General features: G+C 38.0%; 1 protein-coding gene across 3 annotated transcripts in view; it reads left to right on the top strand.

The window, feature by feature from the left end:
* Positions 1 to 14751, top strand: part of NEK7 (NIMA related kinase 7) — a 77528-nt gene that overhangs the window by 23309 nt on the left and 39468 nt on the right. For all 3 annotated transcript variants that reach the window (XR_012995358.1, XM_076337984.1, XM_076337982.1), the window contains exons 4-5: positions 8305 to 8367; positions 8913 to 9023. Coding sequence is in view for 2 of the 3 variants with exons in the window: in XM_076337984.1 (XP_076194099.1) it covers positions 8305 to 8367; positions 8913 to 9023 (174 nt within the window). In the remaining variant the exon portion in view is untranslated. The remainder of the gene's footprint in view (positions 1 to 8304; positions 8368 to 8912; positions 9024 to 14751) is intronic.

Raw genomic sequence — 14751 nt, 5'->3', positions numbered from 1 at the left:
AGTATGTATAGCTGTATTTTCACATCAGGTTTCCTAATTTGACAAAAGATTTTTTTCAACTAATGAAGAAGATATCATGCTGTCCATATATGGGTGATAGTTTCTATAGCAGAAAAGCTTTCTTGTTCAACCATTTAATAAATTTCTAAGGATATACTTGGTGGTTGGTAGGAAATAGGGTTAAAGAGTTGTGGCTCTCCCAGATTGCTTTATCCTGATAGTGTTCCGATTGTCTTAAACTATCCAACATACGCTGTTGGTTTTCCATTGAATGTTATTGCCTAGTGCATGTCAGGAGGGGCTATGTTCTGTGATCTGTAAAATCACTTTCCATATGAGGGCTGGATGTATATAGAAGACTATTATCTGAATGGAAAGTGTGATTTGGTTAACCTGTAAGGGAAAAAAATTCCTAAGTGTACGATGAAATATTGCCTGGAGTTCAGAAGGCTTGTGGCAGCACTGAGCGTTTGACACAGCCGTTTAGATGTCAACTATGCAAGCTGAAAGCTGTTGCATTTGGACAGAAGACCATCTTAATTGTTACTGTGCTTCTGTGACCTTCCCGAAGATTCCCTAGAAATATTTTTGTTAAATATAGTCACAATACTTAATTTCACTATAAAATTTATTTTCATAGATGTCTTTTGGTGAGAAGTGATTGCTTTTCAGAGGAGCTCTTGTGGGTCTGCTCTATGATGGTGCTTCTTGCTTTTAATTTCAGTCATGTTTTCTTTTATTCAAATTAAAATGCTGCTTTTTTCCTGATGCCTCATTAATGGAAGGTCAACATGGACAAAACAGGAGGAATGCTTCTTTCTGTCATGAGGGAGAGGCTCTATTCTCTCTATTTTAGACCTGTGCATGGATACTGCTTTCCACATTGAGACAGTGTCTCTAAATGCTGTACTTTGTGATAAATAACATAACTGAGATCTGGACTTTCTTCTACTTTCCCATTTTCTGCCCTTTCTTATAGCAGATTTTAACTACTACATGCCTTCCTCTCTGATCTTGCAAGTCGTGTCCATTCTACCCCCTCCCTGTTTTGTTTTCCTGGCTGGGTTGGGTGTATAGCTGTTCTCTTTATATTCGGTCAGTGGTTCCCTATGTTTTTGTCTACCATCAAGGTCTGATGTGACTTGGAATTCCTCAGTTATCCGCTCTTTAAGAGTTGCTGGATCTCAGGCCATTATTTGTTCTAAAGGATTGCCAGTTTTGAGTTCTTACGAAGCTTTCCAACAAGAATGTTTATTTTCTGCTATTAAAATTTTATTTGGCTGAAATATGTACAATATTGATAAATGTTATATTAATGTGTACAAAATGTATGTTTGTGGAACTCGATGTGAGCAGAAGCAAGTGGCAGTAAGATACTGTGGGAGGAAGGACAAGCAGATGGTGACAGAAACCACTCTTTCTGAATTTGTAGTCGCTGCTGAGTCCAGATGACACGAAGAAGTAGTATTCTTCATTTGGATTCCAGTAGGATATGTAGCAGAGTGAAAACTGTTTAATTTGCAGCTTCTTTCTAGTAATTTAACCAGCAGAATACACAAAATAGTCTGCTGGGTCTTTTCTTCTCGTCGTACCTTTTGTGCTTCATCCTCCCATGTGTAGTTTGCCTTCTTGTAATTAGGGAACTGGTATTTAAAATAATTAGGTTCTCTCTTTTTCCGTGGAACTATGTTTCTGAGATGTTGTTGAAATATTACTTAGATAAAACCAGAATTAAAAAACAAATCTTCATTACTTCACTTTCATTAATGTCTAAATTATACTTTGAGTCAAAGAAACATCAGGAAAGATCAACCGCAGATAAACTATGAACATAGCAGTATATGTTAGACGAGCTTCCACATAAGTTTCCTCACGTGTTAAGCCTGAGGTCCAAACTGTACTGAAAGATCATGCCTGAGGAAGAAGCAGTACATCTCTACTACTGCCACCCGAAGTAACCCTTGCAACAGAGCCATCAACGCCCTGAGGTGTGGTGTGGCATTCTGAGCAATGAGTGCTCTGGTGGTCGCTTCCAAGGGAGAAGTAAGCAACTGCTAGATTCTGGAATAAACGCTCACAAAACATCCTTAAAGGGCAAAAGAGTTGTAAATATCAGTCAGTGACTGTAAGGCTGTATGAGTTCACTTTATGAGCTATTTTTTAAGTAAACCTTAGCAACTCAAAATTTAAAATATTATGTGAAACTGCATATTTCAACAAAATTCCAGATTAACTACACTTCTGCCTTACATTGTTCCACCTTTCCTTCCCTTTCATTCCAAAATTGGAGACCCCTCTGTTAGAGATTCAGACAATGAATCCTTTTATCTAGCACTTACATTCATTATTCATTGTGCATTGTCAGTGGATTGCTACTTCAGGCCTGAATTAGAGATAATTAATCTTAGGAAAGCACTTGTAATTTCACACTTTATGAAGCACTGTTGTCTTGGCACAGCAGTGCTGTGGTGGCAAAATACTCTAATGCTCATTGTTGCTATGCAGTGTCATATCTCTTAATATTTACGTGCATTCAAGTCTTTATTTTGCTTGCCTGTCTGTAGGTTTATGTTACAGCAGTCATGTTTGTGTTTTGCTTTGGAAATACTTTTTGGTAGTTTTATTTTAAACACAATTTCAAACAGAAATAGGTTAAATTGTCATTTAAATGGTGAGGTTAGAAAGACCTTTATCCTTTTCAGTACTGAAAAGGAAAACTCGGAAAAGCGATGGACTTCACAGCAAGAGGAATCAAGTAGATTCCCAACTTGGCATGTTACTTCAGATGATGAGTTAAATTGGTAGCTGGTAATTGATCGGATACAGTATACACTTAGAAGCTAAGGCCTGATGTTTTCCATCTGGTGGTTAAATGTTTCTAAACCTTCTTGCTATGCATGTAGCCTTCTAGGAGCTCTAGTTGCATGTGTGAGCATGTCTGCAAGAACTTTACTCAGGAAGTTGATTTCGTGTATTGCAGCCTTTTTGTTTAGTTTACACATCTGCATAGGGAACAGTTCCTGCTCTGTATCCTACAATAGCTTAGAAACTATTCTAAAAATATCGATACCTCTTGACAGTACTTACAACTGGTATTTCTAGAATGCTGAAAGAATGAAATTATAATCTACGCCCACATGAAGGTACTGGAAAAGTGATTCAATTTAAAGTTACCAGAGATCCCTTAGTTGCATAGCACACAGAGGGGAATATTTTGGACTAAGTATCAATGTATGCTTGTCCTTCTACTCTTCCTTTGTATGCTATTGATTGCAGTGGGAGATGAAAAACTGAGAGCTAAAAATGGACTTTTTGTTCCACTTAGCGTTCTTGTTAAGTGGAAAGGAAAATTGCAAAGGGCTTTTAAAATGCTCTCTTAAGTCTCTCCAGCTGTATTTGCTGAATTGTTTTCAGGAATTTCACAGTAATTGCTAACTAAAGTATAGTGCTTACCGCAATGAGATTTTTTGATTACACTCTTTGTGAAAACTGGCACATCGTAAAAACATTTAATATAATTTTTGCTTATTCCTAGGTTTTCCACAGCAAACATAATTCCTTTGTAGAGATGTTAATCTTATCATAGTCCTTGAAAATAAAAATTGGGGAAAATAATTAAAATTTTAAATAAGAGTATATTACACTGTGCAATTTGTGCTGACTAGAGAAACACACCTCCAACCTGAATTACCCTGTGATCCTGACCTCATAAATGGAGTCAAGAATTAGAATTTATTGTTAGTCTAATTAATGCCCTAGCAGTCTAATCAAAATGCAGCAGTTTTTATTGTTAGCCAATTACAGTGATGCCAACACTTGTAGCCTAATTACTGCTAGCTCCCAATAATCGATGTGCACAAGCTTCTTCACATCAACCCTGTTCAGGCTCGCCCTTCCAGTTTCCTGAGCTCCGCTGGGAGGAGGATGCTGGTGGTGGCTCTATGTGGGATACGCTGGGTGCTTTCAAGCAGTCAGTTGCTAATGGTTTGTGTTGGTCCAAAGGTTTACTGATGTTAATCACGCTGGTTTTGCTAGACCTTTATTGTATCTGCTATAATTGCCTTAAGACCGTGCAGTTGGACAAAGCTGAGCTGAATCTAAAAACAAGTTGGACACAAGTCATCTGACTGTAATGACTTCATTACATTTAAGTCTCTCAACTGCAAAGTGTGTGCTGCTACAGCTAAATCCAAGCTCAAAAAAATAAGTTCAAGCCAAAAGAAGTCCAGCCAAAATGTGGAAAGTCTTTAGGCCTCATGTTTCTGAGGCGGTCGGAGGCCTATGGCCTGCTAATAGCAATGGCAATACTGCCTTTATAGGGCTACAAATTGTGTGTGTGTGTGCGTGTGAGAAATCTCACGCAACATGCATGCTAGAGAGGGGGGAGCAGAAGCTGACCTTTCAGGTTGGCTTGCTGAATGATAGTAGCCAAAGATGGAATTAGTCTGCTTGCAAAGCTGTAAGCTGTTACAGTTTTGATGGAAGTACTGGCATCTCTTCATAATGGCCAGTCTGTAGTAAAACACAAGCGAAGGACAGCTGCTCCTGTGTGGTCATCTGGTCTGCGGCAGCTCCTGCAAAACAAGCCTTCTGATCGCTGCCTGGTGCCATGTGTAATTTTGACATGCACTTGAAAGGATGTTCTTAAGCTCTTAAAATCTTTCATTGTGGCTTCCATTTTTCAGTGTAAGACGTTCTTCAGTGTTGAGTCATCTTCTGGTGATGAGGTGTGGAGGTTTTCTCGTTGTGTTTACAGTAGCTTCCTTGTGAGCTGACGTGGCTTATTACACTAGGGGCCTCTGATCCAAACTGTGGCAGTTTGGCAAAATGGAAAGATAATCTCTGCAAGCTGTTTGAATCTGGTATGATAGGGCAGAGGTTCTTCAGAGGCCATGGGTTGGGTGATTTTTTTTTTTGTTTGGTTTGGGGGTTTTTGTTTTTGTTTTGGGTTGGGTTTTTTTCCTAATCTTGCTGTTGGAGGACGTTAATGTCTGCAAAACTGAAATTCTGGATTTCTGGGAAATGCTATTTATAGTCTTTTGAGGTTAGATCTGGACCAAAGTCTACCGGAGAACCTCAAGAATGATATACAGTAAATCTTCAGATTGTCTGTCTTTGTAAGGATCAAAAAAGACTCAGTTTTTCTGTCTTGCTTTATTTTATTCAGGTAATGTTTGAAATATTCAGTTTAGCTGAAGCTGTGACAAATCTGCCACTCTGCTGTATGAAGTGTAGCAAAAGTATAGGGAGTCATGTTTATAAAACTCAAGTCTGTCCTTTCATGAGAGCAGCTGCTTGGTCTAGTCTACTCCAGGGTGTTTAATAACAAATTAGAAGTACTGGCGATACCAACCACAATACACAAACAAAACTTAGTCTTTCTTTCCTGTGCCTTGATCCTAGATCTTTCACAGTCCTGAGTCTAGGACTTTGTTTTGTTACTCCTCTATGAGAGGTACTGATTTATGTTCCTATCAGAGGCATAGCTTATTAAAAAAAAAAAAAAAAAAAATTGCTCACAAAATTTTCTCATTTAGGTGTGTAGGGAAACACTCCTGGTATAGGTAAGTTAATAAGCCTCTTGGCATATTGGAACAGTCACTAACAGGTGAAAACTGCCCTGGTTTTTCACACAATGAAACTATTTTGGTTTTAAGTCTTGAAATTGTGCTTTGGGTGATTTCTCCAAATGTTACAAATAGATAATTTGTGTACAATTTTCAGTCTAAAATTCTGTCTGCAGCTTTGATTAGGTTCCCCAGTGTGTTTGGAGTTCTCTGTCTACGTCTAATCTCTGTATCATTTATAAGGAATGTTCTTATCTCACTATTATCTAGAACTTAGTAAAAGTGTGAAGCTTCAAGACGTGCCCCTTTGCCTGTCCCCTTTTTTCCCTGTTCCCCAGTACAGGCTTTCATTGATTGCTTTTGGGAGAGCGGGTATAAAAATTTCCATTTGCTGGTCTCTTAGGTTACAGGGAAAGACAATTATGATCTCGTGTCTTCCCAGTACTTTCTCAGTTAACGTGCTACCTCTCATGTTTAGAACTTTCCTAAGTGTTTCCTAGAAAAATCATTACAGTCCTTCATGACTGTACCAAATACTAGGACTTCAGTCTATTGTCAAAACGATTAGAGAGCAGTGTTTTTTCATTCAGAGTTGAGATCTGTAACAGGTGCAGGCTGTTTCATCTCCTTCACTAAGTTCCCAACCTTAATTCATAAACTGTATTTTCTGTCTTTCCCATCAGTGTTATTTACCTCTTAATACTTGTACCTGTAATTTCATATGTAGTACTAACTGTTTTCTTCTACTACATCTGAAATTGCTTTATTTCTTAGTGTTAGCATTCCTTTCTTGTGACTTACCCTGCTGTGTTTCCGTTAAGTCCCCCGCAGTCTCCTCCTTGAATAATTGATTCTAGCTGAGTCTGTTTATTTGCCATCACCCTGGCATTAATATAAAAGCAGTTGTGAGATGGTTTATTCCCTTTCTTTCATGGTAAATAGTTTTGTTTTCTTCTTTCTTTGCTCCTCCTCCCCCTTTTCTTCTTACTATCTGCAAGCCTGGCATTTCAGTTCTTGACTTACAGTCGTCTTTTTGTCAAAAAGTGAATCGTGTATCCACTCTAGGCTGTTTTTTCTTATGCCAGCTCTGAAGACAGAAGATTGGATGTCTGAAGGGAAGTAGTGGCTAGTCAAGAGCACATGTGTGCTCTGTGAGGACTGTGCTCCATGGATGAAGTCTCTAGACTTCTCCTTCCAGTTGATTAAAGGAATGACAAACTTACTATGCATAGTGGCATAGAAAATTAAGGTGAGGTTTAGCAGATCACATGTGGACTTTCTGATTTGTTTGAACTTCTCTGGGGAGAGTGAAAGAAGGTGTGATTCACGTGGACAGTTATGCAGTCAGTTTAAGAGATGACCTCTTTGCAGACATTCAGTACTCAAAGTGCTGTTAATCCTTATGTTTGTTTCTGGAGTTGGTGGCAAGATAGGGAATGGAAGCTGTCAGCTGTTGAGCTTTTGATCATTTTGAGCTGATGGAACCAGGTACCAGTGATCTTCACAGCACATAATACATCTTTTCCTGGAGACTTATCTAGAAAGAAATGTGCATTGAAAAGGTGTAACCGGAAAAGGTAATCTCATAAATGTTGTGGCAATTACTAAAACTCATAGTGCATCTCCATTATTCTTCTGGATAGCTCAAAATGTAATAGGCAGACCACACAGAAGTTGATGAGTGGGTTTTTTGGGGTTGGTTTGGTGTGTTTTGGGTTTTGTGTGTTTTGGGTTTTTTTAAAATTTTTTTTATTCAGAAAGTAATGGCAAATGAGAGAGGAAGGGTTCCTTGAAGAAGTAACATTTTGGACATTTCTAAGGGGAATAGTCGGTGGCAGTGTATGGAGATGCACATCTGAGAAAGGGAACCCAAAAAGAAAGGGAACCCTGAGAAGGGAACCCAAAGGTGGTTAAAAAAAGGGAGTGAAAATAGAAAGACATTAGATCAAATATAGATGTGTAGAACGTGGACAAGGACTCTAATGGCAGGAAAAAATTACTACAAACAAAAATTGAAATTAGTGGAGAGTAACGTGGTTAACTGGAGGAGGCAAAAGTGAGATACGTTACGAAGTAATTTGGAGCAGGTGGGAGGTGGGGGGGGGGAATGAAGAGCAGAGATGTCTAACTGTAAAAGGTTGTAAAAGTCAAGGTGACAGATGAGGGCTTAGAAAAAAGTGCTCTCGTAAACAAATTGCAGAACCCCAATCACTTCTTTGCTTGCTGAAGGGAAAGAAATGGGAGAGAAAGAATCGGAGGTGACAATGAAGTTTTGATCCTGAGAGAGAGAGTAAAAGTGTATGCATTATTTAGAATAGAAAAAGATGACTGTAGCAAGAGACTAGGAAAAAAAGGTATGCTCAGTACTAGAAAGAATCAGTTTGTGATAATGGTGTGGCAGGAATGAGAGAGGAAGCTGATATTTGGATTAAAACCAGCTTGAAGGAAACGTGCCAAATTATTGCTGTGTGTTTGAACAGATAGGCGAAAGTGGCCATTAAGTCATTGGAAAACTCGTTCTTACAATGGACTTATTTCCTACGAGGGGGCTAAAAGAATCTATACAGCAGTGAATCAGTACATCAGAGCAGTAGGAATATTTCTTACTGCAATGTTATGTCTTGCCATGAAAAGCATAACTCAAGTTGCTTTATGGATGCTATGAAATAATGATAACGATCACTCAATTTGCTGTATTTTAATCACTTAATAAAAATGTCTTCTCTCTTGTGCATAGATATTTGATTTAATGGATGCCAAAGCCCGTGCTGACTGCATCAAAGAAATAGATCTTCTTAAGGTAAAAGATTTGTTTAAAAAATGTGCAGCCATCGTCAAAGTGTATTAAGTTTTTCATAGATATACTTGAGGTGTCCACTGTTGTCTGTGTAGAGTTTTTTATAAGCCTCACTTAAGGAATTTTGTAATATTTATTGCTTTAAAAATTAACATTGAGAAGTAAATCCTATAGAAAAATGGGTAACTTTTCAAGTAGAAGTTTCTGCTAAAACCACAGTATTGTAAATAACTGTCCTGTGTACAGTAAAATACTGATTTTAAAAATTGACTTTGCTGTTTCAGATAAGTTTAGCGTGCTATTGCATAGATACATTGAAGCAAAATTCCTCTAAAATTGCAATGTCAGTCATCATGTTGATCCTATAAGGCCATCAAGTTCTTACAAAATATTTATCTGTAAAAGCTTCTCATAAGCATATACTTTTTGTATCATCCTGAAATAGATTTTAGGGTTTTGTTTGCCTAAATAAGAATGTTTCATTTGTCAGTCTTAAAAGATAAGATGTGCTCTACGCTAAAATGTGCATTATTATTCTGCTTTCTTAGCAACTGAATCATCCAAATGTAATTAAATATTATGCCTCATTCATTGAAGACAATGAACTGAATATAGTGTTGGAATTAGCTGATGCTGGAGACCTCTCTAGAATGATAAAGGTAGGAATTAACTTTTTTAAAAAAATTAAAAGCTTGTAACGTTCAACTTCTTGGCTCTTCATTCTGCATGCTCATCACTGGGTGAAATGCAGTGAAAATGTCAGGAACTGTGGAGAAAAGTGGAGTGTTTAAACTGACTTTTTTATGTATACCCAATATTGATGCTTATGTAAGTATTTTTGACACTGTTGCCCAGAATGTAAGTGCAGTTGGGGACATAACTAGACTGAAATTATATTAGCGCTGGGGAGAAGAAAAAAAAAAAGAAAAGCACTGTCACCACCATTTAGAACAATACATTTTGACGGCATTCCTGATTTTTGGCACAACTGTGTTTTGTGTTCCAATATTCTATTCTCTGTAATAGTAGTGAAAGCAGAGGAGAGCTGGCGTCATAAGGCAGAAGTAGTTTCTTCTAGATCTTGAACTTCAACTGCTAACCACTTTAGCAAACAAAATAAAGATTAAAATGGAAATAACTGCATTGTTTCATAGGTCTAGTTAAATAACTCTTTATCTTGGGACTAACAAATATTCTGAAAATGTATTTCATATTTGCTTGAAATCACATGCAGTGAACTTACTGATACGTGGTGGTGCATTTTGGGTTAATTGCTTTCTTCTGTAGTTTTTAAATGCCTGTTCTTCAGCTAATCAGAAAAAATTTATCCAAGACCCTTTGTATAAACTTTGTATTCTGAAACTTAGGTGAACTTTTAACTAGCTTTTTTAAATCTTTGTTTGTCATCTGACCACTACTTCCCCTCTTTTCCTACCCCTTTTCCACTGGGTCTTGATTTTAGTATGTCCCTTTGGTGTACTTTCGTGTGTGCACACCAATGTTGTTGTTGTCAACACAGGATAACTCTGGGAACAAATAATGCCAGTCAATTAGCATTTGCTCAGCAACAGCTAGGCACAGAACAGAGTTCTGCTGTTTTGCTTAGGACCTACATGAATAGAGAATGTTAATTTCTTCATTAATGACTTTCATACTGATTTTTTTTTTTGAGCTTTTGAAGAATATTCCCTTCTAGATTGATAATTGTAAGGTAGGACAGTCAAAATTTCGGTTCTAAACAGGTTGACAGCGTTCTGTTAATATTTATATCCAAATCTGATATTTTTCTTCACCTTATGAATTATTAATTCTGTGGGCTTACATTTCATAAAACATAAAGGAAGGTTTGTCTCTTCTTTTGAATGTTCAGTTTTGACACAACAGTTATTAATATGAGTAGTGTGTGACAGATTGCCTTATGGCATGTCTGGTCTTATGACCCATTGAAGCTTTCTCTTTTTCCCCTGCTTTTTTTTTCCTTTTTTTTTTTCCCCCCTCCCTTCTCATTTTTTAAACCCAATGTGTGTATAATGGCTTCTTCAGTGCAGTTGGCCTCATTACACCTTGTCCAAGTCGGTGGGTATTTCTTACAGGCTCGATCCTGGAGGCACTTTGTGATTGTCCTCTTAACACAGGGATCATGTTTAATGTAGCAAACTTAGATTGCTGTTTGATGTTAATGACAGCCTATCAGGCTATTATTAAATATGTATGAGGTGTCATAATGCACTCCGTCTTGATGCTGCTGGTGGAGGAAATGATTTGGTAGTCTACTTGGATGGTATGGGTTTAAATGTGGGGCATATCAGTTATATAGCATCTTCTTAAAGAAGTATTTTAAAAATTGCCTGAAAAGTAAATGATATGTAATAGTATGGAAACTTCCTAGCAGAATGGCTGCCTGTCACACTACTAAGGTAAATAACAATGTTGTGTTATTAAAACAAACAAACCATGCTTTGGTTTCCAGTGTTCTTGCTAGAATGCTGTGTTCTAAGTTTGTTGGAAGCTGTTGAGGCACCCCCAGAAGGGTGTTTGGGTACCAGGCTTGTTGTGTGATTTATAGAAAGGATCAAGCGTGTTTTTGAAATTGTAAATGACCGCAGCTTGAATGACACTGAAACCAATGTTAATGTGAGGGAAAACTACTTAACTAGTTTACTTGGGTATTTGTTATGACATTATTGACACATCAGAGAATTCTTGCAAAGCTGCTGTGTCTCGCAGTGCACCTTAATGAATTCTTTAGTTCTTCCCTTAATGAACCGCATCCTTGCTGCCCAGCTTTTACACCATCCCTCTTGTTACCTGTGAATAATACTCTCTTTGTCCCCATTGAGAGGACAACTGAGGAAAATCACTTGGTGCATTCATATGGATTCTAATAGAATTCATAGAATCTGCTGTATGTCTGGGGCGTGGGGGGGTGGGGGGGAAGCATCTGTGCATTGGCATTTACAAATTGCATAATGAAATCAGGGGTATCTTGTGTTTTCTCTGTCTCTCTGTGTGTTTATGTATGTACATACACAGATTTAATCCACTTTACCTTATTTTTTTTTTTAATTACCTGTCACAGGGAGATGTTTCAGTACAGCCTCCATTCTCAAAAAGTAGGAGGATCCAAAATGGAGGATTTCTTATCTTACAGCTTTTAATGGCCTGGTAGAATTCTTGGACGTGGCATGTCAGTAATACTGAGAGGCAAACATTATCAGTGAGGGGGAAATACTTGCATTTGACTCACAGTTGGTTTTGCACTAGAATATGTACCTCAATGCTGTGTAACCCCTGTGTAGGGATGGTGAAAGAAGGAAAAATTCTTGATTTTCTGTATTGGTGAATTAGGCTGCTGGATACTGTTACATCAAAGATTTTTACAAGTAAATAATTAGTAACTGTGGTGCTAGTTCCCAGTTGCTCATGGTCTGTTTGTTGGTGTCTGTGGTCTCTACTATGGAATGTGGTAATAACACATGGCTACCTTGTAATACCACCTCCTTTTGCAATACAAAAGTATGTTGTAAAGCAGGTTTGAGGCTTGATCCCTTTTCCTATTAATCATGGTTCTCTTCCACCACAGACAGTGACAGGGAGAAAATTGTTCTGAGGACTTTTTTGTTGGTCTGGGATTTTTAGTGGTTTTTTTTAAAAAAAAAAAAAACAACAATTGATATATTGGATAAAGAAGAACCTACTAATTGCATTAATCAAGAAAATACATTATAATGATTCAGTAAAAAGAACTAGTTAGTAAAGTCTGTGCTGAAGATAGTTCAAATTCTCTTGTTTCAGTATCTTGCAGAATAATTAGCATATTATTTAAGATTAAATATGAAGTTAGTAGAAAGGCTTGTAAGAAGGTATGTTATCAAGACACTAAATGTGTCTTTTTTTTTTTAAATCAGCAATGAACTTCTAGGTCTGTTTCATTTCTGCAGGTATTTTTAGTTTTTCTGGCAAATAATCTTAGCACACCAAAAAAAAAAGCAAACTTTAAACTGAATATGTCATACAGATCTTAAGGAAGTTAATCATGTTTTGGGAACAAGCATGAAAGCTTTCATCTAAAAAGTTGAAAATATGTTTGCAGCTTTCTCAAGATAGATGGAAAATAATTTGAATTCTACAAAATGTCACCTAGGCACTTCACCCACTCTTCAGAGAACACTTTTTGTGTGTATTTTTTCTTCAACTTTAAATTAAAAAAAAATAAACATACTATAATTAGCTAGGTAAAATAAGACAAATATTTTAAAACTTCTCATCAGTATGAAGTTCATATTAGTATCTCAGGTTTCTGTAGTCAGGAACAGTGAATTCTTTGTCCTTAAACATACTTGTTTTTTATAGGACAGTCAAAATACAGTGATAGTCACTTCTTTCCAAGCAACTGATGCATATCTAAATTGCTCGTTGCAGTAGCTGGAGCTCTGTTTAAACTTGTTTGAAATCTCATCGATTATCATTCTGATGTTTCACCAGTGGTGGATATTTTGGGCTTCACTGTGTGAAATTGCATCAGGCAATTTCTCTTCTCCACATGGTCTGGGATGCAGACCCTCCCTCCTCTCCCCATGCCAAAATATATTAGCAATGAGGTTTTTTGGAACTTATTTGCAGTACTCCGGGGTTGACTAACTTGCCTGTGCTGCATTACAGGAAGCTTGCTGTTTTTAAGGGCTTAAAGAGTGGAAGCAATTTTAGCTTTGGTCATTGGCAGCTTTGCCAGCCCAGAGTGCTGCTCCTGCCTGTGTAAAGCAACCACGACTCTGTTGCGGTATCCGCGTGACTGCAGTCTGAGCGTGTTATAGTGTGAGGTGGCTACAGGGTGAGATGACAGCCTTCGGGGATTTATAGAGATGTTGTAATGGCAGTAGATTTGGAAGGAACATAGGGGCACAGGTAGTTACTACAGTCTGCCTTAAGTGTTCGGTGGTGTCTGTGAGGCTGGACGGCACTGAGTGGAGGGTTATTCACAGCATTCTGAACTTGGGTGGTGATCAGATGCAGGTCAGGAACTTCTGCGTGAGTTGCTTTTTTGGACTTAGCAGTGCATCTTGCCCCACTGATCTTTGCAGCGTGGCAGAGAGTTGAGGGGGCACGTACTGCTACAGAAGCTGATTACTTTTTCTGTCTGCAAACTAGTTGCCCTGGATTGCTGGATGGCTAGTAGCCCATGATTAACCATTCTCACTGCAGTGAACCTGGTTATGTTGCTGAGAATGGAAACTTGGCACTTGTTTTATCAAACTGTTTTCTGGTGGATTGCTGTCCTGGGAATGTGCTAGACAGTGGGGTTATCTGATGAATGTTGATAGCACATGTTAGCTATAGTTTGACTCTGTTTAATTGCAAGAGTGATAATTTTCTTTTGCTGTGATAATTGGAAGATTTTTGGGAGTATGAAGTTAGGGAAGCACCTGTGTAAGGAAGAGGTGCAGTGTCAGAATTTAGCAGGTCAGGTGTTTACCCCTTCCCGGGGCATGACCCAGTGTTTTGGGAAACCCTCAGCTATTAACTGACTATATTGTTTGGCTATCTCTTCATCATAAAAAACATTTGATTTATAACTTCAGCAGTTGTAGGAGGTATGTTTGGAAGGCTGTTGGGACAATGATGATGTCTCCAATGTAGTTTGAATGGCAGTGTTGCGGAAGCTGTATTCTGCTGTGTGCACATGTGTGTAGCAGGACAGTAACTCTGTTTGCTGTTAGGGTTGCCAAAGATTTAGCTGTGTGAGAATGTGTTTTCAGTTTGTCAAAATATAACAATATCATACTAAAATGTTGCATGCCAGCTGCCTGCTTGGTAGTGTATGTTTCCAAAAATGTTGTATGATTTAGTAGACAGCTAAGGAAAAATATATTATTCTGCCGAGATGTATGTATGTTTGTTTGTTCTTTAATCTATTTATTTATTTTAAAATCTAGCAACCATTGTATCTGAAATATTGTAAGCCCCTTGTGCCTTGAACTTGGAAAGGGGATTTTTCTTACAATAATGGCTGTGAAAATTCACCTAAGCTTAAATTCTTCTAACGCAAGAGTTCATATGTGCTTAACAGAAATTGCTGGAGCATAGCAGCCAAAGTGGAGAATTTCTGTACATGTAGAGCTGCGTGAACCTCTTGCATCTCTTAGTGCCGACAGCATTGCGTACTGCTTGAGTGACTATGAATGCTTCAACCTATAGTATGGGTGACTGAAACGGCTTTGCCAGAAATAGCTTTTTTCCAGATGCTTTGGATGGGCTGAAGCTTTCCTATCTCTCAGAGGGTATTTATTCTTTCTAACACAGGGAAGGGAGTAATCTGAGATGAATGTGGAGAAGACAAAAGACTAGGCAGACAGAAGAGTAGGCTGGGACAAGCAGCTTAAGTGATCC

This window comes from Aptenodytes patagonicus, chromosome 5 (genome assembly GCF_965638725.1).
Source record: "Aptenodytes patagonicus chromosome 5, bAptPat1.pri.cur, whole genome shotgun sequence".
Taxonomy (NCBI): domain Eukaryota; kingdom Metazoa; phylum Chordata; class Aves; order Sphenisciformes; family Spheniscidae; genus Aptenodytes; species Aptenodytes patagonicus.
Note: the sequence above shows the minus strand (reverse complement) of the source record. Positions and strands in the feature narration are given on the sequence as shown.